A 25,201-nucleotide genomic window follows, 5' to 3' on the forward strand; every position below is an offset into this window, starting at 1 on the left:
TGCACATAAAAATTATTGCAGGAGTTTGTCCCTCCTGGTTTTATAATCAAGCGAATACCTTGAAGTCTAAGTGAATGTGTAAGATACGGTGCCACAAATAACCTGTAATGTAGACTGCCTTGTAAGCTTTCATTTTCTCAGCTGAAATGTTTTTATCTCTTCAATGTTCCATTTTATCTTTTTAAAATTCTATTTTCTGCAACCCTCTCATTGAATTTTGGCAGTTGTTTTTAATTTCATGAAACTTGTTGAGTATTCCTTTACGGCATCGTTCTCTTCGTGTCCAACATTTCCCCATCTGGGGTAGCAACCACGCTTCATTTCCATACTTTCTGCATTAGTTCTGCTCCCTTCGAGTGCCCCCTGACCCATTTGCTTACTAGTACACGAACCTGCCATTTCACAGGCTTTCCTCAGACGTCCACACCTGCCTCGCTCTTCTCCTAAGCGTCACTCGCCAAAGCACCTTCTGTACCCACCACCTGCTTCCTGAGGAGCCCACCGGCCAGCTGGCTCATGCACAACAGAGTCCACAGAAAGGGCACTGTCTTAGAGAATCAGTGGAGAATTCACGGTGCCCTTCCTTCCTGTGAAAATAGCTTAAAAGCATCATTGCTAAATGAAAAGATGGAATGCTAGGGGACTTTTTTGGTGCAAATAAAAACAAGCAAGGGTAAACTTCAAGTAGAATTTATTATAGGATACTAATAAACTCCGGGGGATAGGGCCCGCCACCCGGCATTCGTTCTTACGGGAAGAATCTAGGGCACAAATGCAGCCTAGAGAGGACGGAGTGGAAACCTGGAAAAGGTGCTCCTGCCATTCCTCACCTTGGCTGCTCCCAATGGAGAGGCTTTATTTTCCTTCTGCAACAGAATGGGTTACCTGCCAGTCGGCCCACAGGAAAAGCACAGAGTGAAGTTCAGCCCCTCAAAGTTTCCCAGGGAAGGAGGGAGGAAGCTGGATCGGCGAGGTGGGTGCAGGAGCAGACCCGGCGCTGAAGCACTGACCATAGAGAAGAGTCACACGTGGAGTGGCACCAGGACCCATCCATGGCTGAGAGGGTGACGGGAAGACAGTGGACATCAGCTTTTAAAGTGGCAGCCCCAAAGATGCTTCCTCCAGGGCTGTTACCAGGCTGAGGCCCGGAAGCCTCCTTCTTCTTTCTAAATACACACCCCTCCTGCCGTGAATCTGCCTGAAGCAGGAAGCTCCTCTGCAGGAAGACCCGAGTGAGGGGAAGCTTGCTCGTGGCCCTGGACACGCCGCTCAGTCTCAGATGTGAGATGGGGATTCTAATAACTACCAAGCACACGAAGTAACTCACTTTCATTAAAAAAATACTTTATTTAAATTACATTTATATACACACAGAGGGACAATAATGCATTGACTTATTACATACAAATTCTGCTTCTCGACTATGTCTATAGTGTGAAGAGCCCCACTGCATTTTTGATCCTGCCTCAGGCTTATTTCCTCCCACCCTTGGCCTAGGTTACAATCCATGTGCACATTTATAGCATTTATTTTCTCCTAAAAGAAACTCTGTACATCTAACAAGTATTGTTATCTTAGATCCAAGAACATTCAATACTTTATTCCATATATACAGTTCCCAGCCCTCCTACATCCCTAGTGACCTTGAAATGGAAACCAGGCTATGCTATTGAGCCCAGCCTCCCAGGTCTCAGTCTACGTGGCTAAGACACATACAAATGAAAAGGGAAAAATTAACTCAACGATTTGTCTTCATACCATTAACCATTTTAAATAATTTTGTACAGATAAGTGAATTGCATAACTGTGCTGACATCAGAAATATTCCCGCTGTGTCTTTCCTTTAATCAGCAACCTCTTTTGTAATAGTAACAGGCACTAAGTAATAAATGGCTGACAATGACGATGTATGTAGAAATGTAACAAACATTTCTCTCAAATAAACACTGCTCAAGTTCTGTATTTAAGGAATTGTACTGAGAGAGCACACCTGTCTTACTACTGTATTCTGGCATCTGTCACAGAGCCTGGTACAGAGCAGGCGTTTAACATATGCACAGATGAATAAACAGTAGGAGTGAAAAATTAGTGTATTCCATTCCAAACCACTCAAACGTTACTATAGTCCATTTCAGCCTGGGGACAATTGTACTAAACATACTAAAGGAAAATGACAGGACAATATACAAAATCTTGTAGAAATAATAATTTTTACATACCTACCAAAAGATCATTATGATATGTTAAATACGAAATACACGTTAGATAATTCCAAAGTTACCAACACTATGTGGGGGTTAATAATAAGCCTTGAGACAAAAAGTACTTATCCACACACAGCAGCTGCCCAATGTGCCTTTCTCGGTTGAGGGCCTTACACAACACAGTGGGTGTACAACAGCCTCTGCGCCATTCTAATGTTCCCGCTGTTCTGATAAATGAGAGACAAGTTGTAGGCAATATCTCTTCGTAAGTCTACCTGGTCAACTTCTATACCCTAGGGGGAAAACACAAATGAGTTACTTATAACACAAGTGAGCAGATGCAAAAACACCTGTACTATCTAACAGAAAGGCACATAAAGAATGGCAAAGGTCAAAGACAAAGAATCTTAAAAGCAGCAAGAGGAAGACAGTTACCTACATATATTTCTCTTCAGAAATTAAAATAAAAATTAGACTTTAAACACAGATTATCATAGTACTGGCAACACTTTTCCCTATACAACAGTATCTTAAAAAACAAAACAAAAACCTACATTAATACTGGTCTTTCATCTTTAGAAAGAAATGTGTTAGTTACCCTTGAACTTGAAAATGAGCAATGACTATATTACTCAATATTCAGGCTTCAGGTCTACCAGCTATTACCTGTAAGCCACAGGGCTATCTTAGGATAACTAACATGGTCATAATCACAAGTCATATATGTCCACGTGGTTGCTGATCAAGAATAAAGCCAGGATGGCAAAGATGGACTTGTTGCTGAACATTATTCCATGAATAGATTCAATAAGGGAAAAACACATTTTAACAAGTCCGCTAAAACTTATTTCACGGCCTGGACCACAGCTCTGAGCTAGCTGCACTTCTCTGTATATGAAACGAGGCGAGGCCTCAGTTTCTGAAGTAAATGGCACGATACCTCTACCACCATCGGAGGGAGCTCCAGGGCCCTGTGGTAATAGTGGATGGCAAGGTGGCTCAGCCCCAGCTGGTGAAAGCCGCGGCCCATATTGTAGAATGACTCCTGGCAAGGCCCACGTAGACTGAGGTAGCGATTAAGAAAGGAGAAGCCCTACCAAAAAGAAAAAGACAAACAGTTCAACATTTCACTCATTTGACAAGCATGAGCCACTCTATGTGCCAGGTGCTGGGAACACACATATTGAGAAAATACACAGTCGCACCCGGAAAGAACACCTGTCTGCACCGTGGTGTCAGTCACCGTGTGGTCAGAAGCTGAGGGGTAAAGATGTTTTAAGCTAAGGATAGAAATATTCATAGAAAACAGCCAAATGTTACAGCTAGCTGGCAAAGGTCCAGTCTATAAAAACACAGGCTGTATGTGTGGTTCTATGGCTTCACTGGCTTCTGTGGCATTGGAGGCCAGTAAACTTTTAAACTTTCGGTCTGAAATATGTGTCTAAAAGCCTGAACAGAATACAAAATGAGTCCTTCAATGATCATTTAGAAAGGTTTGTGCTCACGAGCAAAATCACTTGAATACACCTAACCTTTCTCAGTAAATGGAACCTCTTATAAGTTACTTCTTACGACCTTAGTAACCTCTAAACCCAAAAGCTTGGGTGTTGTTATTTCCCCCTGAAAGCTTCCGACTGAGAGGCTTTAAGGAGAAACTGATCTCAGAGCACAGCTGGAAGCATGCAGCCTCCTCGTGGCCACAGCGTCCACACAGCAGCTGTGCCTCTGCCTCTTCCCACGTTCACTCTCCCCTGTAAGGCAGCTGCAACTTCTATCACCCACCGGAAGCTACAAACTGCAGTGCAAGTGTCCTGTGCGGTAAGTAAATATATTACTGAGAATTGAAAGTAAATCAATTAATTTGAGAGGTTAGAACTTAAAACGTTTAACCTACATAAGGGAGATTAATACAAATTCCCATTACCCATTATCTCTTGTTTTACCTCTCCCCCTACCATTTAAAACCTACTATTTAACTGTAAAAGTGATTTCAAATTACGCTAAAGTACAATAGGTCCTCACTTAATGCTATTGACAGGTTCTGCAACTTTCAGCAGGATGACATGGAAGGAAACCAGCTTACCAAAGGCTACATGAGGTCAACCCAAGGGAGTTCCCACAGCACGTCATCAGCATTCAAATGAAACGACGCTGAACAAGACCTTATTCAAGGGCCCAATACATGAATTTTCATCCTACTGGGCCTAAAAACTACATAATGTAACTATTTACTAATGAGTTAATCCATAAAAATTCCCCATCTAGTGTTACCTATCAACTCTGTAAGCTTCATGAGGACAAGAAATTCGGCCTGTGTGCTCACTCCCTGCTCTAGCCATAGTGGGTATTCACTACACATCTGCTCACATCTGCTCACATCTGTTTAACTTATAAACAAGCCTACATTGCTTTGTACAGCAACAGTATCCACTAATAAAGGAAAAGAAGCTTAGAGAAAATGTAGACAGAATATAACAAATAAATGCCCCAAAAGGAAAAATTCAGGTTTTTAGGTGGGGTTTTGTTTTTTTACTTTTCATTATGGAAAACTTCAAATACATAAAAGTAAAAAAAAAAACATTACAATGAACCCCAATACCCAGTTTTAAAATTATCATTCTTTTAATTTAGGCGTTCTTTTAACCATTTTAATTTTTAAAAAATCATTTACTAAATCGTGCTACCTGACGCAAGCCAACACTTTCTTTCCTTCCCTAACTACTTAAACACAGGTCTATGCATGCACCAAACCAGTGGTCGGCAAACTCATTAGTCAACAGAGCCAAATATCAACAGTACAACGATTGAAATTTCTTTTGAGAGCCAAATTTTTTAAACTTAAACTATATAGGTAAGTACACTGTTATTAACTTAATTAGGGTACTCCTAAGGCTTAGGAAGAGCCACACTCAAGGGGCCAAAGAGCCAGCTGCGTGTGGCTCACGAGCCGCAGTTTGCCGACCACAGCACCAAACAAATTCACATAAAAAGTGCAATCATAAAAACAGAAGTGTTGGGGATACAGTGTTGAACAAGACAGACAAGGTCTCTGATCAAACTGCAAAAATGTAAACAAGAAAACAAAAAGGCAGCTCCCAATCGCTGTAAGAAACGAAACAATTCTAAACGGGGGTGGGGAGCCTCTTTCTGCCCAGGGCCATTTGGATATTTACATCATTCGAGGGCCATACAAAATGATCCACTTAAAAATTAGTCTGCTCCATCTGGTCCAACATTTAATCAGCTCACCCCTAACGCCTTGGCAGGGCCAGACCACAGGATTTTGTGGGACTTGTACAGCCTGCAGGCCAGATGTTCCCGCCCTTGCTTTAAAAGAACGATTTGTTGATGATGACGTAAGCAAACAGTTACAGCCCAGCCAGTGTGGCTCAGTGGTTGAGGACAGACCCATGAACCAGAAGGTCATAGTTTGATTTCTAGTCAGAGCACATGCCAAGATTGTGGGCTCAATCCACAGTAGGGGGTGTGAAAGAGGCAGCTGATCAGCGATTCTCTCTCATCATTGATGTTTCTATTTCTCTCTGAAATCAATAAAAACATTAAAAAAAGAGAGAGAGAGAAAAGAAAAAAAAAGGACACTTAAAAAAAAAAAAAAAGAGCCCTAACCAGTTTGGCTCAGTGACAGAGCGTCAAGCGTCGGTCTGCGGACTGAAGGGTCCCAGGTTCGATTCTGGTCAAGGGCATGTACCTTGGTTGTGGGCACATCCCCAGTAGGGGGTGTGCAGGAGGCAGCTGATCGATGTTTCTAACTCTCCCTCTCCCTTCCTCTCTCTGTAAAAAAAATCAATAAAATATATTTTTAAAAAAAGAAAAACAGTTACATATTCATACATTATTGAATGTATAATATTCAATATGTTATTGAATATTATAATGTACAGGAGTACGTGTAGGTGTTGAGTCCATGAGGGCTGAACAGAGGAGTAGGTGTTGGGGATTCCCAACACATGTATTAAGCAGGTGTGTTTTTTTTAAATCCTCATCCAAGGATATGTTTTTATTGATTTTTAGAGAGAGAAAAACATTGATGTGAGAGCGAAACATCAATCGATCGGTTGCGTCTTGTACACGCCCCAACTGGGGATCGAATCTGCAACCTAGGTATGTGCCCTGACCACAAATCAAACCAGCAACCTTTTGGTGTACAGGATGACACTCCAACCAACTGAGCCACCCAGCCAGGGCATTAGCAGGTATTACTTTTGAAGCAGGTTAACACATTAAGTATATTCATTTTTAAAAATATACAATCACGTAATGAGAAATCCAACTTAATTACCTGCACAATAAGAGCATGTCTCTTTAACACATACTTCTGAGAGGCCATGTGAATGAAGGTTAGCCCTATGCAGATGCTGTAGAGAGGGTCATGGGGGTGGGTGCGAAAGGCTTGCACATACTGGCCTGAAAAATGAGCAGTGATATCAGATGGTGTGATGAGAACATAGCCCCTTATTTCTTCAAATGTATTTATTCTAATACATTTTAAGGGTAAACAAACATTAGTGGTAGTTAACATATGCAGATTTCACTTTTTAAAAACATGTAACAAAATTAGAAGGATTTAGCCATGAATGTATCCAAACCATAAAGATTAAACATGAGTAACTAAAAATAACCTTCTCTTAGGCACAACTGGACATTTTCACAGTCATACTTCCAAAATAAGTAATTTATCAACTGTGATCATAAACCTATCTTACGATCTTAAATCTACTTAAAGAGCAATGGAGGAATTTATCTGTTTTAAAAAATCAAATGGAATGAATCATGGAGGTGAAAAAAATAATTTTGTTTTTTAGATAATGGGTGTTGTTTTTATAAATGTAGCAACTACTTTGTTTTTCCTTAGAAAAGCTAAATGTATTGAGAAATAAAAAATAAGATGTTGGGTTTTTGTGAATTCCATGTAATCTACATGTACAATTATCTCATGTCAAAAGCTTACCAATATGTGATGGGGAAATTTACGTGGATTTTTCTTACAAAATGATACATAATTTATCACATACAGATAAAACCTCTATTCCTCCCGCTCCCATTCCGGAAGGAATGGCACCATAAAGTCTCTTTGGCAACACAGAGGGCAGACTGCCATTTGGACTTTCTGTTCTTACCTTCTCTAAGTTTCTAAACGTAGAAAAATAAAATTAATTGTATTTTATATTTTCTTAATATTAAATTAGCAATTCCAAAAAGCACCCAGTGGAAGACAGTTTCACTGTCTGATGCTCCAACACCAGCCACGCAGTTTATTCAGAAGTGCGCTTGGCAACGCCAGCTTCTAGGCAGCAGGAGACACGGCCTCACTTTAACTGTAACATTTGGGTGGGCATTTTCCACTTGGTTTCTTCTGACTCCTCACTATAGAACTTTGTTACACATGATTAATGAATTTTCCCCGAGTTTAATTAGCATTAGTAAGCACTATACAAATAAATCTTGATATAAAGACTTTTCTCCCAAAGGAATAAACTATCAGCAAATCTTAAATCCTTTCTTGTGCTACAGCAAATTAAAATCAGGTGGCAAAACATCTCTAATTAATGAAAATTATTTTTAAAACAAATAAGCCTAAGTAAGGAGAATGGCTGGCCTTTAAAATAAATTCTAAGACTTCAGCCTTTTTAAACCAAAGCTTCATAAGAGAAAATAATATTAATCATTATTATTGCTAACACAGCCACTGACTATATGTGCCAGGCACTGTTTTCAGTTCTTTATATTAACTCATTTAATTTTCACAACCATCTACAAGGTAGGCTCAAGCGTTCTCTCCGTTTCAAGGTAAAGGAACTGCGGCAGAGGGAGCGGAGGGAGGATAACTCGCAGCTGGAACTGCGGCTTGGACCCAGGCACCTGCACATGAGGCCAGGCTCTCGACCACGCCTCAGACTGGACCAAGTCCTGTGCCAGGACACTTACCAAGGGCATGCTTGAAACTGCCAGACACGAAGGCATTGTGTCCATTGAGGACGCACAGGGCGTGGTTCTCGGGGTGCTTCAGCATCAAGCGGAGGCAGAAGCGATGGTGCCGCACCTCCTGGGAGTGCATGGTGACCTGATTGAACATGTTCCAGAGGTGGGGCCGACTGACATTCTCCATCACCATGATCCTGAAAGTGAAGGACGACGGTGAGGGTGAAAAACAAGGTCAAGAGAAGACCTTCTTCATTTCTAAGAATGAAACCCTTCAGAGCTGTCCCCCCACATTGCCATGTACCACCCCCCCAAAAGGGCCACTGCAATTTATTTAAGCAACCCTTTCACACACTGAAAGATTCTCCAAGAAAATGCTACTTAAGTCAGTATTTCTACATCTTGCTTCTGCTTCTTAACAAAACTTTTAAATAAAACTGAACCAAGTGGCTTACGTTTCACTTTTTATCTCCCTTTCCACAACAGCTGCAGTACAATGACCACTGTAATAATAACGTGCGCCAGGCATTGTTAAAAGACTTTATATACATAACTCATTTAATCCTTACAATAATCCTATGAAGTGGTAGCATTATGATGTCCATTTTATAAATGGGGAGCCTGAGGCACAAGAGGTTAAGTAGGTGAGAGTGCATGTTCTTGTATATTGCCTCTGTGGCTCACCAGTGAACTGAATCAACCAGTAGACAACAGGAGAGCTAAAATAAAACAGCATATTAACCCTCAAACACCAGAATCTAACTCAGCGGTTCTCAACCTGTGGGTCTCGACACCTTTGGAGGTCGAATGACCCTTTCACAGGGGTCACCTAAGACCATCCTGCATATCAGATATTTACATTACGATTCATAACAGTAGCAACATTACAGTTATGAAGTAGCAACGAAAATAATTTTATGGTTGGGTCACAACATGAGGAACTGTAAAGGGCCAGAAGGTTGAGAACCACTGATCTAACTACAAGTAAATATGCCCTAGCAAAGAATCTAGCTGAAATCAGCTATTGGAAAGTCACCTGATATAATTGTACGCCTTTCTGAAATTTTTGTCCAGAATTGCTGCAGAGAGACCAAAGTATTCTAGTTCTTTGCGTTTTTGTTTGTCATCATAAAATGAACAATATTCCAACGCAGAATCCACAAGTAACTCAGCCTCCTGGAACCGGGACAGCTCACACAAGGAGAATATGGCCTTCAACAGGAGGTTCCACCACTCCTCCTTGGTCATGACACTCGTGAGGACAGCAAATATTGCTGAAATAAGACCAATGGAGATCAGTCAGAATATTGTATGTATTTCCGGAAATAGCAGTTTCAGGGAAAAAAATCCCTATGACTGATGTTAAGGTTAAATTGAATCCCCAGGGTCCAATGGCCTAAATCCTTGCCAGCACTCTTGTGACAATGATGAGAAGGGGTGGCCTTTTCCCACTCCGACTCCACCCCCTTCTGCTCTGCCTCCTGAAAATCTGCACTCACTTCTGACTTGTCGACGAAGCCCAGCTACCTCGGTGCGCTGGAGATGGCAGACTCTGAGCTGGACGAGGAGCAGCTGCCCTCACCCCTCCCAGGCAGCACCTTGCTTACTTTATATCCTTATGTCTCCCAGCAGATTCAGCTCTTCCAGATTCTGAAACCCTGTCTGTGGCACACGGCCATGACGGTCACATGATTTAATAGACCTGGCCGGTTTGGCTCAGTGTTTAGAGCTTCGGCCTGCAGACCGCAGGGTCACGGGTGCGATTCCCCATCAAGGGCACGCACCTGGGCTGCAGGTTCCATCCCTGGTCCTATGTCAGGGTGCATGCGGGAGCAACCAATCGATGTAGATGTCTCTCTCTCTCTCTTTCCCTCTTTTCCTCCCTTTCTCCCTCTCTCCTTCTCCCTCAATTCAACTCTCTCTAAAAATCATTGGGAAAAATAAAATATCCTCAAGTGAGGATTAACAACAACAAAAAGATTTAGTAAATGTCTATTGAATTAATTAACAGTGAAATAATTTTCTGCCAGATATCTCCAGTTTATAGCCTACGTCTTTTCCAAAGTCTCTAAGTAATAATCTCACCTAAGCATATTTGATGCGTTTCCAGGTAAAAATAGATGCCTTTTAAAGTTGTGTTATTTGAGACCGAGTTAAAGCAACTTAATTTCAATTTCTATGACGAATGCTGCATTTGTCAAAAATGAATTTAACAAAGAATGGGATATATGTCATTGCAGTGACTGAACAAACACAGTAACGTGCACTGTCATCTATTCTTTTCAAATTCCTTAAAATGAGGTACATTTTCTTCCTAAAGTCAAAATTAAAAGTTTTGTTTACTTTTTTTAAACAGAAAAACTAAGCAGAGTTTTTCCTTTTAATATTTAAAAATTATTGACATATGGCCTTCCTTTTTCTTTAAACACCAAGTAAGTTTATTATATTTGAAGGATTTCAATTAGAAAATTTCACTTTACTTGAAAAGGGTGTATTTTCAATTAGATTACTACTGTCAGGTGTTACTTCATGAGTCATTTTATCAACTCAGCCACGTTTTACGTAATAAAGCAAATGAAAAGTAATTACCTTTGGTATCACAATTTGCTGTCTCTTGGTCGTTGTTGTCTGATATTTTGTCTCGTGACACTTTAATAAGGTAGAGGTGCCTCTCTCCAGACTTGGAACTGGATATCAAACAGACTTGGGCTTTATTCATTGCTATCTGAATTAAAGATAATTTGACATTTTTTGGTCATAAAATTTTTAATAAAATCTATGGGCCACAAGTCACATAGGTGTGCCTGAAAGATTCTTAAGTAAGGAAAAATGAGACCAAGTTATTGTGTATATAAACATCTAAAAAAGACTGAATAGTCATTTTTTCTTACTAAAGAAATATGCGTCATGTTACTCACAAAGAGGGCAATTCACATCAATGTTATAACACATATAAACACCCACATAACCACCTCCCTGCAAAAATGCTATACTCAGACAGGATGTCATAACCTGGAAAACGTTTTTGCAAAGTGAGCAATTTTGGCATATAGTAGTGTGTACAGGGCCAATAACCAATAATACTGTGCTTCTCACTTTTCTAAATATGGACTAGCAAAGATCTGTTTCACTTAATCTACAGTCAGTTTATACTTTCATGCAGACTTTCAATTACATAATCTCTAAGTTTTTTGTCTCTGACTTTTACTTTTAAAAGTTTGAGTTTAGCCCTAACCGGTTTGGTTTAGTGAATAGAGCGTCGGCCTGCGGACTCAAGGGTCCCAGGTACGATTCCGGTCAAGGGCATGTACCTTGGTTGCAGGCACATCCCCAGTTAGGGGGTGTGCAGGAGGCAGCTGATCGATGTTTCTCTCTCATCGATGTTTCTAACTGTCTATCCCTCTCCCTTCCTCTCTGTAAAAAATCAATAAAATATATTAAAAAAAAAAGTTTGAGTTTAATAGAGTGAAAGAGAGTTATGAAATAGCTATAATCTTTATTTAAGTCATATTCTAACCATTGAAAAAGTCAGCAAGGCTACATAAAGATCATCACCCACCTTTAAAAGCATGGCTAGCATGGTAAGCAGGGTATCCATGTAACCATACATTTTGCCTTGTGAAAACAGCAGAGTAGAACGATGAAGCAGTAACTTCAGCTCCTAAATAAATATGCACATGACAGTCAGGGACAAGACTCCTTTGCTATCAGGTGTTTTGTCTTAGAAACCAAAGCTTAAGAACATTTGCTTTATGATTTTTCACTATATTAGATGCATTCTTTTAGAAACTGCCATTTATAGCGTCTAATGAGTGGCTGAAACTTAAGACTCAAAATCATTTTTCAAACACACTGAACTTAATACACTGAAATGGAAGCCGGTGTTCGCCGCAGAGACCTCCTGAATGAGGAGGAAGCTGGGAACCACTTGCACCAGGAAAAGCTTCCTTCTGAGTCCGGCCTACCTGCTGGGCAGCGTTGGCATCCTGTGCCAGCGTGTCTGGGTCGTACATGGGCTCCAGGGCTTCCAGCGCTCTCTCCGGCCGGCCCAGCTGCTGCTGCAGGGTGGAAAGGGAAATTCTTGCGTCCAGATGCAGGGGGGCCAGCTCCACCACCTTGCCGTAGCTCTCAGCAGCCCGCTCCATGTAGCCCAAGGCCTTGAGGCATTCTAGGAGGTAAGGAACGCACAAACATGACTACACAGTGCTAAGCTGGCCAGAATTATTTCTCCATTTTTAAAGAAATAGTTTAGCAATATCAAAAGAATTACAACAACAAAAAATCTATGAGTATTTCTAGCACCTTAAAACAACTGTCGGCACTAATTTCTATCTACTGATTGACCAATCTATTGAATTCCTAACTAAATTCAAATTGCTACAAAGATATAATCAGCCTACACATGTACTTCAGGGTTCTGCTATATTCACTTAGCATTATGCTTTCAATGTTTTCCCATCTTCATCAGCATTTTGAATGATTATAATATTCAATTAAATAGATTATTTACTTACACATATTATTTGACATTTAGATTATTTCCAAATTTTTACTCTAAACTGCAGTAAACATCTTCATGTATATAAGCCAGAGCTCAAAAATTGGTGGACCAATTTAACCTACTGATGTGTTTTGATTGGCCACTGAGTTAAAAACAATAAATTGTCTACATTTTTTAAAATTAGGGTTTTTATGAAACCCAAGTTACTAGCTTCTTCTGAAGAATGTGGACTTGACAACAGCGGGTCCCCCTCCCTCATGGCACACGAGCACAGGCTGGGGAACAGCAGCATCTCAGGCAGGACTCTCCCTGCTCCCCTCCCCGCCTCTCTGTCGTTACTGCCAGGCTCCTGAGTTCTGTGATCCCCAATCCCTCACCTCACTCAATCATTTCCTTGGGATAAGTTCTCAGAAGTGAAGTTATTGGGCCCCATTCTTCAAACGTTATGCCAATCAATCATTAAGTTCTACATCTAAACTTGAAAACAAATCCCTATAGCATTTCTCCTCTCCACCCTAATAGCCACAGCACTAATTTAGGCCCTTCTCGTCATTTTTCTTTTTCACTGCAATTATATGCTAAAATGATGCTTTTGCCCAATTGCTTTCTCAAAACTCAAATTCCTCAAATCCCTCCTATCATCTTTAGGCTAAACTCTGCTAATAAGGAAGACTACTTACTAGGAATGGTTCATCACAATAGTATTTCTCATTTTTTATTTTTCACTTTTAAAGATATTTTGTTATTATGCTATAAGCATTAAATTCCTGTAATGATCGCTTATATAGCGAACCCGAATTTCTTTATGATTTTTAAATGATTCTGAGGTTTTATCTTCCACTCATGTCAAGCGACACAGGTTCAAAATGGAAACAGCATGTCTCAGCATCATGCTCATAGTTAAATACGATTTGAAATACCTACTCTTAGTAACAGGAGCAGGTTCAATATTCCAGCCTTAGGAAAGCAATAACAATCCCAGTTCTCTGCTCATGTTTTTAAAATCCAAACACCACACATACTATAGCTTTATGATGGTAGATTACATTTGTATTTATATTTACCCAGGAAACTGTTATCTTCCTTATTATGTGCTCTCTTTACTATTTCATATCTACATGTCTCAAAATATCTAAAAATGTCAATCAAGGCTTCTCCAGTAATAGAGAACTTTCTTCCATATGTAATATTTAAGAACTACTTGAATTTTCTGCCATCATGCAGTATTTTAAACAAGACTATTCAAATTTTAATGCATCTTTTATGTTGATTCAATAGGAAATGCAATTAGAGTATTTTTGGCTTTTGTGTTTCTGGAAGAGATTTAGTTGTATTTCTTAAGCTATTTTTCTACTCTAAATAATTTATTTCTGAGTAGTATGGATGTAGATACAAAATTTATTCAGATTACAGTGGACTTGGAAATAAAATGACAGATAAAACCCAATCTTGAGCACATTTTTGGCTCAAAGAGCTTTGAAAATATGTTAATCTCTCCCAAATAACATATTAAATATAAATCTGCAAAAGTTTTAAAAAAAATTAGAACACCCCAAATCTGACAACCTAGAAAGCAGAGGCGATGATTAAGACAGGTAAGCAGCGGTACTTAAGGTATTTTTAACAGGAACGTGTTAGTCCCGCTTCACTCTGGCAGCAGGAAAGGAATCCTTCCTCCAAGCCTCAGGGAGGGGCAATCACTGAGTGACTTACCAAGACCATTAAAATGCGGGCTTTCAGAGAACTGCCCTGAGACCACCTTCATGAAGACCTACTATCCTGGGGAAGTAAACTCTTGTCTCCTGATGATTAACCCTCTCCCTCCCACAGAGGAGCATTACCTGCGTGCCGCAGCCAAACCACTGCGAGGTTGTACCTTTCGGAACAGACCAGCGCGCTAAGGAGAGGAAGCGCAGAGCTATACTCCCCAACGTCCAGGAAAGCCTCGGCGACATCCAGATAGAGGTCTCCCATGTCTTCAGGGTTCTGTTCCACCAGGGTTGTCAAGAGAGGCTAGACCACAAGATGTAAGCCTGAATGAAGTCAATCTTCAGTACAAATGTGCACATCCACGTCTAGTTCTCTTTTCCACACACACCCGTCATCAGGGGGAAGCCTAAGAGAAGGCTTCATAAAACAGCTCTCAACCCTCCACTTCCTATTCGCTTCTGAGCCTCTATTCAATAGCTCCTGCTGCCATAGCCGCTGTCCCACATCACCCTTGAGGCCTGCATAAGGCAGGTGGGAGCAGCTGGGCAGCGCTGCTCTGTGCTCCTCCTCGGGCAAGTCAAGCACAGCCCTGCCTCAGACACCTGCATGGCTGACTTCCTTCAGGCCACCATTCAAATGTGTCCTCAGGGAGGCCTCTCCTGACCACCCTATTTCACACTGCAACTCCTCCCACCCCAACATTCCTTCTTCTTCTGCCGTGTGATTTTCCCCCAGAGCATTTATCACCAACTGACATCCTATTATCTCACATACTAATTTTGTGTATTATCTATCTAACCCCATCAGGACAAAAGACTCATGTGGGCAGGGATTTGTATATTTTATTCAATACCGATCCTGAAGTCTGCAAAGTAAATGCCCATTTTTTAAAATTTAATGAAATTGGTCAGAAATTACCAATTGTCTAAGACCCAATCTCAAATTGTGATCTCTGCACTTCTGTCATTTTAAAAGAAGAACAAAGTATGCTAAGCCCAGTCCCAAACACTCCTGGCTTTTCTAAGACAGCCACACGGAGATGCTCAGAGCGACTGCCCGGTCATTGAGAAATACGAAATCTAAGGTGGACTGACAATTTCCCGTCATCTGGAGAAATCACTGTGAATTAGAGCTGAAGAACCCCAAGTGCAGACCCTAACGTGACTTACATTAAGTGGTTCGAGGATGTTGAGGTGGACAAGGCAGACCATCAACTTCACCGTGATGTCTATTGGCACCCCCTCAGGGATGGTGCAGGTCACATTCTCAGCAGCTGTGGATCAGACAGACAGGCAAAGCACTTCCTACTGCAAGTGTAGAATGTGGTCAAATGAAGCAAACTGTGTCTCCTATGTAAGATCTCATTTACGTAATTCAAAGCAAATGATTCCGTATCAATTCTAAACGTGGCCGAGTCTAGTCCTGGGTACTCACACCTCCTTCAGTGTGTCTTCTGGTAGCAATTATCCTTCATGTTTTTTCCTAATATGTAAACCCTACAGAGACTCCCACACTTTCTTTCAAATCTACAAAGAACTAAAAACACTAAAAGACAAACAAGAATATACGAACTCTCTTTTCTTCTTAAATTCAAAAGCCTCCTTTAGTCTTCACTACAAAGCCGAGTGAGAAAGGGATAGAATAATACAGTGAAGTTTGAAGTAGAATTTTTCAATGCTTAAGTTAAAGGTAAATTAGTAGAGAGCATTTTAAGTCCTTTTTGAAAAGTAAATTGCTTTGATACGCTGTTCAGGAACCCAGTCTTCCTTCATGTAGCACTAAAAAGACCCTGGGTCAGCCCTAGCCGGTTTGGCTCAGTGGATAGAGCGTCGGCCTGTGGACTGAAGGGTCCCAGGTTCGATTCCGGTCAAGGGCATGTGCCTTGGTTGCAGGCACATCCCGGTGGGGGTGTGCAGGAGGGGGCTGATCGATGTTTCTGGCTCTCTATCCCTCTCCCTTCCTCTCTGTAAAAAAAGTAATACATGGAATATATTAAAGAAAAAAAAAAAGACCCTGGGTCAGTAGAAAAGCCATGTTCAAAAGGACGTATTGAAGAATAAAAGGGACTGAAAACAACATTTTGGAAAAGATTATATGTACGTGAATAATCACAAGAAAAAGATGTGATATCTCTCTTAGGAAAAAATGCTTCTTGGGAAAACTTGCTATGAAAAGAGTAACTGTCAGGTTCAACACGAACAAGGGAGGATTCTATACACTTGCCAGGAAGAGAAACTACAACCTGTATTCTCTTCTGAAGGGCCTTCTTCCGTAGCTCTTTTTTCTAGCATGATTCCAGAAAAATCCATAATTACCTATAAGAATTGAAGGAGGGAGAGAAAATAATACAGTAGGTATGTATAAAAAACCTTTTCACAATGCAAAGGTTTGAACAGTTAATTCAAATATTCCTTACAACATATAAATGGGCTATAAAAAGCATCAGTCTCTTTAATATAAGGAACCACTGTGACACATTAATATTTTTATATAATTTTAACGAATGCTTAACTGCAGACATGTAATTCCTGTATCAAAGCAATCAACTTTCCCCAACAGGTTAAGAACTGAATGACAGCACTTAGTCTGGCTGAGTCCTGCCACCCTGAAGTACAGCTGTGCCTGGCACCTTCTACCAGGTGACAACTACATTTTATATTTCATATGGAATCAGTATAGAATCAGAAATGTTTCCATACATATTTCTTTACATAATTTAGCACCTAAGTAACATATATAACTAAAATGAGAAACTGTCTATTTGTAAAAATTTCTAGAACACAGAAATGAGTTTCAAACCTAAAGAGAAACACATGTTCCTACCTCCAGAGCTTTGTCGTACTGTTTGTTAGAAATGTACAGTTCAGCTCCTATGTTAACATCTTCCATGGAGACTAGGCCCTGGTGTTTTGAGAAAGCTTCTTGAATTACATTAATAGCTGAGGTAACATCATTGGCTTCATAGTAACTCCTAAAAAGGTAAATGACAAAAGGATAGATTATAAAATTCATTTATGTGCTTAGGCCTTGTAGCTGATTTTCATTTTCTTAAAATTTGAGAAGAGAAGCAATCTTTAAAATCATAATCAGAGCTGATTCAGAGGAAGATGTCCAATGTCAGCGTAACAATGTCAAGTACCGCTCTCCCACCGCTCCCACATCATCCACTCATCCCTCTGTAGCCCAACACCAACTCTCCTCCCTCCAGGGGCTCTACACAGCATTGGTCCTACCCCGCCTCAGTCTCTGCACCTTCCTGTCCTCACTCTCTTCCTTCTCAGTGGTCCAGCACTATAATTACTTCCTGCGCATCTCCTTAATACTCCGCCCTTCTCTCCCTTTATCAAAATCGTATGATAAAACTCCAAATATTAGTATACCTGCTTGTTACTCCAAACGTACCTGCTCTCCACCACCAGCTGCCCATGCTGACTGGACTCATTCTAAATGAGTGACCACTAGCCTCCAGCGGCCCATGGTGCCGGTCAGCAATCCTGACATGTTACACCGACACTGGACATCTTTCTCTGCATCAGCTCTGATTCTGATTTTAAAGACGACTGCTTCTCACCATTTCCCTGGCCGGTGACACTCTTCCCTACCGTCTGCTCCCATACCACCTTCAGCTCAGTCTCAGGTCAGTGAGACCATAACATAGGAAATGAATCCTCCTCCAATCACCCTATTAAAATGACACACTCCTATTCCTCAACTTCCTATCCCCTTCCCTGCTTTGGTTTTCTTCATAGTACTTATCAACACCTCACAAACCATATAGTTAGTTGTTCATTTGATCACTGCCTATGTCCCCCAACTAGAATGTAAACTCTACAAGGGCAGGGAATGTTAAAACTCATTTAATACTGGATCTCCTGGTGCTTGTACAGTGCCTAACACATCTACACTAATAAAAGAGAAAGATGCAAATTAACCATCACTCCATCACTGCTACACCCACAAGCCAGGCCCACCAGCCAATCAGGAGTGAGTATGCAAATTAACCCAACTAAGATGGCGGCAGCCACGGAGCTGGAGTGAGCAGGAGGCTCTGGTTGCCCCCGGCGATGGAGGAAGCCAAGCTTCCTGCCTGCCCAGGCCAGACCTGGGCTCCGCTCAAGGCTACAAAGTTTCAATTATAGAAGATAAATAAATCCCAGACACCTGCTTCCAGCCCGCAAAAAAAAAAAAGAAAAGAAAAGAAAAGAAAAAAAGGAGAGGTTGGGAGCTTGGGTAGCTGGGGGGCATGGCCAGCCTGAAAACGGCCATCAGCCCCTCACCCAGGCTGGCCAGGCACCCCCGCGGAATCCCCCCCAACGTAAAGGGGCTGTAGGCAGCCTGAAAACGGCCCTCAGCCTCTCACCCAGGCTGGCCACACCCCCATGGGGTGAGGGTCCCCGCTGGGGGGCTTGGCCAGCCTGCAAACAGCCATCAGCCCCTCACCCAGGCTGGCCAGGCACCCCAGTGGGACCCCCACCCTGATCCAGGACACCCTTCAGGGCAAACCAGCTGGCCCCCACCTGTGAACCAGGCCTCTATCCTATATAATGAAAGGATAATATGCAAATTGACCCTAATAGCAGAACGACTGGGAAGGACTGGTCACTATGACACACATTGACCACCAGGGGTCAGATGCTCAATGCGGGAGCTGCCCCCTGGTGGTCAGTGCGCTCCCCCAGGGGGAGCTCTGCTCAGCCACAAGCCAGGCTGATGGCTGCCAGCACAGCGGTGGTGGCGGGAGCCTCTCCCGCCTCCTCAGCAGCGCTAAGGATGTCCGACTGCAGCTTAGGCCTGCTCCCCGGGCTGCCAGAGGGATGTCTGACTGCCAGCTTAGGCCCGATCCCCCGGGGAGCGGCCTAAGCTAGCAGGTGGACATCCCTTGAGGGTCCCAGACTGGAGAGGGCACAGGCCGGGCTGAGGGACCCCCCCCAGAGTAATTTATATTCAACAAATATTTCTGGTAGGGAAGTAGAGACTGAGAGAAAGCTTCATCAATCAAAAGTTATAGTAACAAGATTTCCCTTTAGCAAAGACCTCTGAGGCAATGGCAGAACTGTTTATCATCACCCTGTCCCAAGAAAAGTATAAAATATACAGAGGAAAACAAATGTACTAGTAATTCATAAAGCAGAAGCTTACTGGGCGAGCACTTGTGACAGCTAGAGATCTAATTAGTAACAAAATGCCTAGGAAGATCCTCAATGCTCTCATATATGTCAAGGATCAATTTAGGGTCGTGCCTGGCCTTAACCAATTTCCTAAAATGCTTCCAGTATGCCTACATAATCCATCCTTGGGAGCACAGGGGGTGAGTTCACAGGTAAGCATCTGCATGACAATGGCCGTGGAATTAACAGGTTAACCCTAAGATACCCCTATGAAGATGGTTAATGCTAGACTGAAACACTATCATACGTGTCTCTAGAATAGAAAGCACACCACAAGGCATCACTTTGCCAAAATGTTTCCTGCTTTGTTTTGCTGTATAGCATGTCAGAGAAGTAAATGCAGTTGGACATAATATTTCAGAATAAAATATATACCAAGTCAGCGGTAGATGCTAACTATAAAGAAAATTTTGCATCTTAAAATGTTCTATTATTAGCTCAAGATAAAGCGATTCAGAAGATCCCAGATCACAAACATTTCATTAGCACATCTGCAATAGTTTAAAAGAATATTACTGCAAATGTATGTAACTTCTGGGAGCCTAGTCACCCTTTCAAAACGTGCTCCTTTTTAACCTTCCGAGCACTTGAAAGGTAACTGTATATACACATTTTTCTAAACAATCACACAGTTGGATTGGGAAAAAAACACACCAAAAACCCCAACCTACCTCTCCATGTAAGCAGATTAGAAAATACAAGAAGCGAAACCTCAATAAAATGTAGATTTCTAAACAATGATGATTAATAACAGCATTTATATACATTTCACTCCAACTTACTTTGCCATATCTCTAGCCAACTGCATAAACCGGTCTCCATCAGATGGAGACAAAAGGTTTAAGATGCGCCTATAGCCATCCATTGCCATTTTATGATCTCCCATCTGCTCATAAAGGCTTGATCGCTCCCACAGATAACGAACATTCGTAGGTTCATATTTAAGAGCTAAAGAAAAAAAGATAGATTAATCTTCAAATGGAGTTATGGTACCTGGGTGTGACCCATCTTCTCTTTGGAAAATTTAATAAACACTGGATAAATTAATTCGCCTATGAAACTGAGCTGGTTGTTTGGGAAGAAATCTACCTTTACATGAACTCTCAGTGAGGTTTGACCTAAGACCAGACTGAACTTGAATCGTATTAACCTTCATCTGGTCACTCCAGTCTGACATGAGCCCTCAAGGAATAGCATAGAACCAAGCTTGATCTTGGTGGGAAGATAAACATTCTGTTCTTGTACTAACTTGTGCAGTATTAGCTCATAATATAAAGTTGCTGATAAACATGAAAACAGATGAACCCCAAATACCTCTGATATAACAGAATACAAGGAATACTAGCAAATACATTTCAACTAACATCACCCCAAAATAGCAAGCACAATTATCAGGAAATCGATTATGTAACATTTTATAAAAAATGAGAAAACGTTTTAATTACCTTTTGTGTAGCAAAAAATTGCCTGCTTAATATTGTCTTGTTCCAGAGACATTTCTGCCAATCTAACCCATTCTTCAGTGTCACTAGGATTTAAATGTGCAGCAATCAACTCAAACTGCAGTGATTTCTCCATGTCACCTTGGTCCTCATATATCATGGCCAGAGTAGAGAATGGCTCATAAGCCAGGGGAGCTACAATGAATTAAAAAGAAAAAATTCTATTGGCTGAGGGAAGAGGCTTGAGCTGACATCAAATTATGTATGGATACTTCTTCTAATATAGAAACTATTTAAATAACTCTATTGAAATTATATAAACTACTTAATGGAATTTAGAATAAACACTAGATTATATCTGCTTTATTATATTTTCACACTTTGGCATTTTTCAAGCATTCTCTTCTCTAAGCAAAGTGTAGTTTCATGAACACCCCTAACTCTCACCAGGCTCCCCTCATGAAAACCCCCCTTTGCTAAGGAAAACTGCACTGTCAGCAATCCCCAAGGAAGCACCTTGTCTGATGATTTCCATGCACATCAAAATCGCCTCTTCATGTTCTCCCCGAGCGAAGCGGATGTTGGCTTCACCCATGAGCCCTCTCAGAGCTCTGGGAAGTTTGCTCCGAGGCCTCTTCTCCTGCACAGAATGAAAAGGACATTCTGGTTAAAATACAGTCATGTCTTAGGTTTCCATTCCAACCACATTAATAAGTACAGACCATAACAAAACCAAAATTCTTCTTTAAAACGTTTCAATCTACACTCAGACCTAAGGACTAAATGGCTAAATTCAATCGCAGAAAATAAGAAATTATTCTATGTTATTATCCAAAATAAGCACCTCAAATAATTAAAACAAAACAAAAAACAACAAAATTCCCTACAGTAGAAAGTTCAAAACACAGTAAAATATTTAAAGAAAGCAAAACCAAAGTGATCAGGAATTACTTATATTACTAAATAGAATAAGTAACAGATAGAGAGCTGGATGCTGCAAAATAAATGTATATGCCAGGGGACTTATATGATGCAATTCTAAAGATCCTCCTTTCAAATCTGTATACTCAGATTGAAGTTGTAAAAAATATCAACATGGACCTTTTAATAGCAAAACTATGGTACACTTTAACACATGAAATAATTAAGGTTTTACATTTTAAAAATCTCTAAAGGAAACACAAGAAACCAGTAACAGTAGTTGCCTCATAGATTTTCCCTTTCTTACAGTGTGAATTCTTTTTCAATGTCACATTTTTACATTGTTTCTATTACCAAATTAAGTGAGAATTTACTTTCATCATTTTCTTGGTTTCACGATTGAGCACCATCTCCAACACAAAGACATCGCCGGCAGTGGGCTGCTCAGGGGTTTCTTCTTCCTCCTCCTCCTCCTCTTCTTCTTCCTCCTCCTCCTCATCTTCATTCTCTCCAAGCATGAAAGCAAAGACCTTGTGAACTGACTTACTAACTCCATCTGATGTTTCTCCTGAAGAAAGACACATTGAGATTGGGGGGGGTGGGGGGGGGAGCTTTAGAACATTCAGTAGTGAAAGCAAAACCAAAAAGCTATTTTTGAAAGACAAATTTCTATCCCAGCAAACTTGAGAGAAAAAAAAAAAAATTTAAAAAAATAACACAAATGAGCACTCCCCAAAAACAACCCAGGAAAGAAAGCTGTCATAAAGCCAGGTGCTTTACTCTGTAGGAATTGCCTCATAAAGCCAGGTGCTTTGCTCTGTAGGAATTGCCTACTCATCCTTTGGGCCTCACCTAAGTAAAATTAAATGGGAAATCAGAAGTGTACACAGTAACAGTTAAAGCAGAGAGGGGGAAAAAGAATTTTAAGACATAGACCTAAGAACTAAATAGAAGCAGGTGGGATAGGACCATGTGGGACAGGACCATGTGGGACAGGACCATGTGGGACAGGACCAGGTGAGATAGCATGGTGGTTCTAGGTGAGGCTTCTAGAGCCAGGCTGTCTGGTGTCAAACTTCCTCTCCATCTATCACTAGATGTGTAACCTTGGGCACTGAAGTCCTATGCACCTCAAGCCCCTCACTGTTCAAAGGGGTTAGTAACGCTTGCCTTAGAGTGCTACTCTGAGGGTGAAAGGCGTTGTTACTTACATGCATTTAGAATAATTATCTGACCCCAACGTGAGCGCAATACTATTTCATATTAAAACAGTATTATTATTTCAGAAACGAAAAATAATATGACATACTTCTTTTATATGAGAATTAAAAAAATAAATCTAAAAAGGCTCCCAAACACATGTCAATTTGAAACGTTTCTCCACAAAAATAACCCATATTCAGTAACTCAGTATTTATTGAGCACCTAGTATAGGCACTATGCTCCCAATAAGCCAGGAAACCAACAACAGAATGCCACTGCAATGAAAAATGTTTTTGCTAAATTAGGTACTCTTTAAAAACATATATATACATACACACACACACATTTTTAAATTGATTTCAGAGAGGAAGGAGAGGGAGAAAGAGCACCATCAATGATGAGAGAGGATCACTGACTGGCTGCTCCTGCAGGCCCCCCACTAGGGACTGAGCTTGGCCATGGGGTACATGCCCTTGACCGGAGCCGGGACCCTCAGTCCCAGGCCAACACTGTCCACTGAGCAGACCAGCGAGGGCCACTGGGTGCCCTTAACCTTTAATCAGTGCCGGCGATCGGACGCACCTTCGTTGGCGTCGTTGTCCTGGGCTTTGGCAGAGTCGGTTCCCGAGGACGACGGGACTTCGGCGTCATTTGGGTTTTCTTCCGCCGATGGCTTGCCTTTCCCCTGAAGAGCCTGTGATTGGAAATTCATGAGTGACTCCACAAGCTGATGCAGGCTGAGCTCTCTCCAGCTGAGAAGGGGCCTTTGCCTCACTCTGTGCACGGAAAACCCGAGCTGGACACACGTGCAGTATGTGGACACCAACCCTCAGTGCCCTCAAAGCATACGGAGTGCTTACGGCTCAGTCCCAACCAGTGGTTTGTGAAACATAATAATAACGGAGCTTGGGGATTTCCTATTCATCTGCCCGGGGCGGCCTCGCTTTTGAAATGAAAACAGACAGGGGGCTACTCGTTGCATGAGTTAGGAAAGAATCGACCGATAATGTCAAAAGGTGCCATTGTATTTCCCCCAGACGTCAAGTCAACGAGAACACACGGAAAATCCAGGTATTTCTTCCTAAGTATGAAACATATGTGAGTGAAGATTGTTAGACACGAAAATTCACGTGGTTTTTTTTGGTGGAAGATTACATCACACCATTGGGAGACCCCCCAGAAACGGGACCGCAAATCCCTCAGTTTAAACATAGAGAAACTGCCCGGCCGACAGCTCAGGGGCTGAGCGCTGACCTGTGACCCCGGAGGTCACGGTGGGGGCACCTGCCTGGGGTGCGGGCTCCATCCCCCGCGGGGCGCGTGCAGGAGGCGGCCCATAGGGGTTCTCTCCCATGGGTGTTTCTCTCTCCCCCTCTCCCTTCCTCTCTGAAGTCAATAAAAATGTATTTTAAAAAACAGGCCAGTTTGTGCCATTTAAAATAATGATAATAATAATAATAATAATAATAATAAAACAGAGAAACTGAGCCCTAAAGAAGCGAGGTGAGTCGCCGACCAGAAGGCACACAAACACTGGGCAGCAGAGCAAGGCCAGCGCCAGGCCCTCTGGCCCCGCTGCCCCCACGACCCCCTGGACGCCGGACGGCCCCACCGGACGGCCCCCTGGACGGTGGACCGCCCCCCTGGGTGCCCTTAACCCGCCGCGCTGCCCCCAGGAACCAGAAGTCCGGACAGAGGAACGGAGAAGAGCTTCCAACCGAGACAAAGCCTGGGGTGGGGTGTCTTCACGAGGAGCTGGGCAGGGAGGGGAGTCCCCGGCCCGCCCGCCTAGCGAAGGGGGTTCGGGCCCCCCAAGTCTCTCAGCCTCAGGACGGGGCGGCCCCCAGCCCGCGTCTCCTCACTTTCTTCTCGCGGGCCTTCCTCTCTTCCCTCCGCCTCTCGAACTCCTCGAAGGAGATCTTCCCCTCCAGGTAGTCGATGAGCTCGGGGCTGAACCCCGACATGTCGGCCAGGCCCGGCAGGCAGCCCCGGAGCCGGAGAGAACCCAACGGGCAGCGCCTCCCCGCCCCGACCCCGCGCCGGACGCCGGGAGCCGGGAGCCGAGAGCCGACAGCAGGGACGCGGCGTCCGACCGGGAAACGGGCCCGGCCC

General features: G+C 42.2%; 1 protein-coding gene across 11 annotated transcripts; it reads right to left on the bottom strand.

Moving 5' to 3' along the window:
- Nucleotides 1-1,323: 1,323 nt before the first annotated feature.
- GTF3C3 (general transcription factor IIIC subunit 3) lies at nt 1,324-25,166 on the bottom strand. Of its 11 annotated transcripts, XM_006082366.3 has the most exons (18): nt 24,952-25,162; nt 23,672-23,783; nt 22,261-22,454; nt 21,482-21,605; nt 20,969-21,160; nt 20,306-20,471; nt 17,179-17,326; nt 16,598-16,670; nt 15,525-15,628; nt 14,487-14,658; nt 12,110-12,312; nt 11,704-11,805; nt 10,734-10,869; nt 9,181-9,418; nt 8,151-8,341; nt 6,505-6,629; nt 3,145-3,297; nt 1,324-2,497 (listed from the first exon to the last, which is right to left on the bottom strand). In XM_006082366.3, the coding sequence occupies exons 1-18, from the start codon at nt 25,051-25,053 to the stop codon at nt 2,375-2,377; spliced, it is 2,658 nt and encodes an 885-aa protein (XP_006082428.1). In that variant the 5' UTR covers nt 25,054-25,162; the 3' UTR covers nt 1,324-2,374. The 11 variants fall into 11 exon arrangements, 7 of the variants coding, with proteins under 7 accessions (XP_006082428.1, XP_023615557.1, XP_023615572.1 ...); XM_023759789.1 differs by lacking the exon at nt 11,704-11,805; XM_023759804.1 differs by lacking the exons at nt 23,672-23,783; nt 24,952-25,162 and having other exon boundaries at nt 22,241-22,437.
- Between the last annotated feature and the right edge of the window lie 35 nt (nt 25,167-25,201).

This window comes from Myotis lucifugus, unplaced genomic scaffold (assembly GCF_000147115.1).
Source record: "Myotis lucifugus unplaced genomic scaffold, Myoluc2.0 scaffold_3, whole genome shotgun sequence".
Classification (NCBI taxonomy): domain Eukaryota; kingdom Metazoa; phylum Chordata; class Mammalia; order Chiroptera; family Vespertilionidae; genus Myotis; species Myotis lucifugus.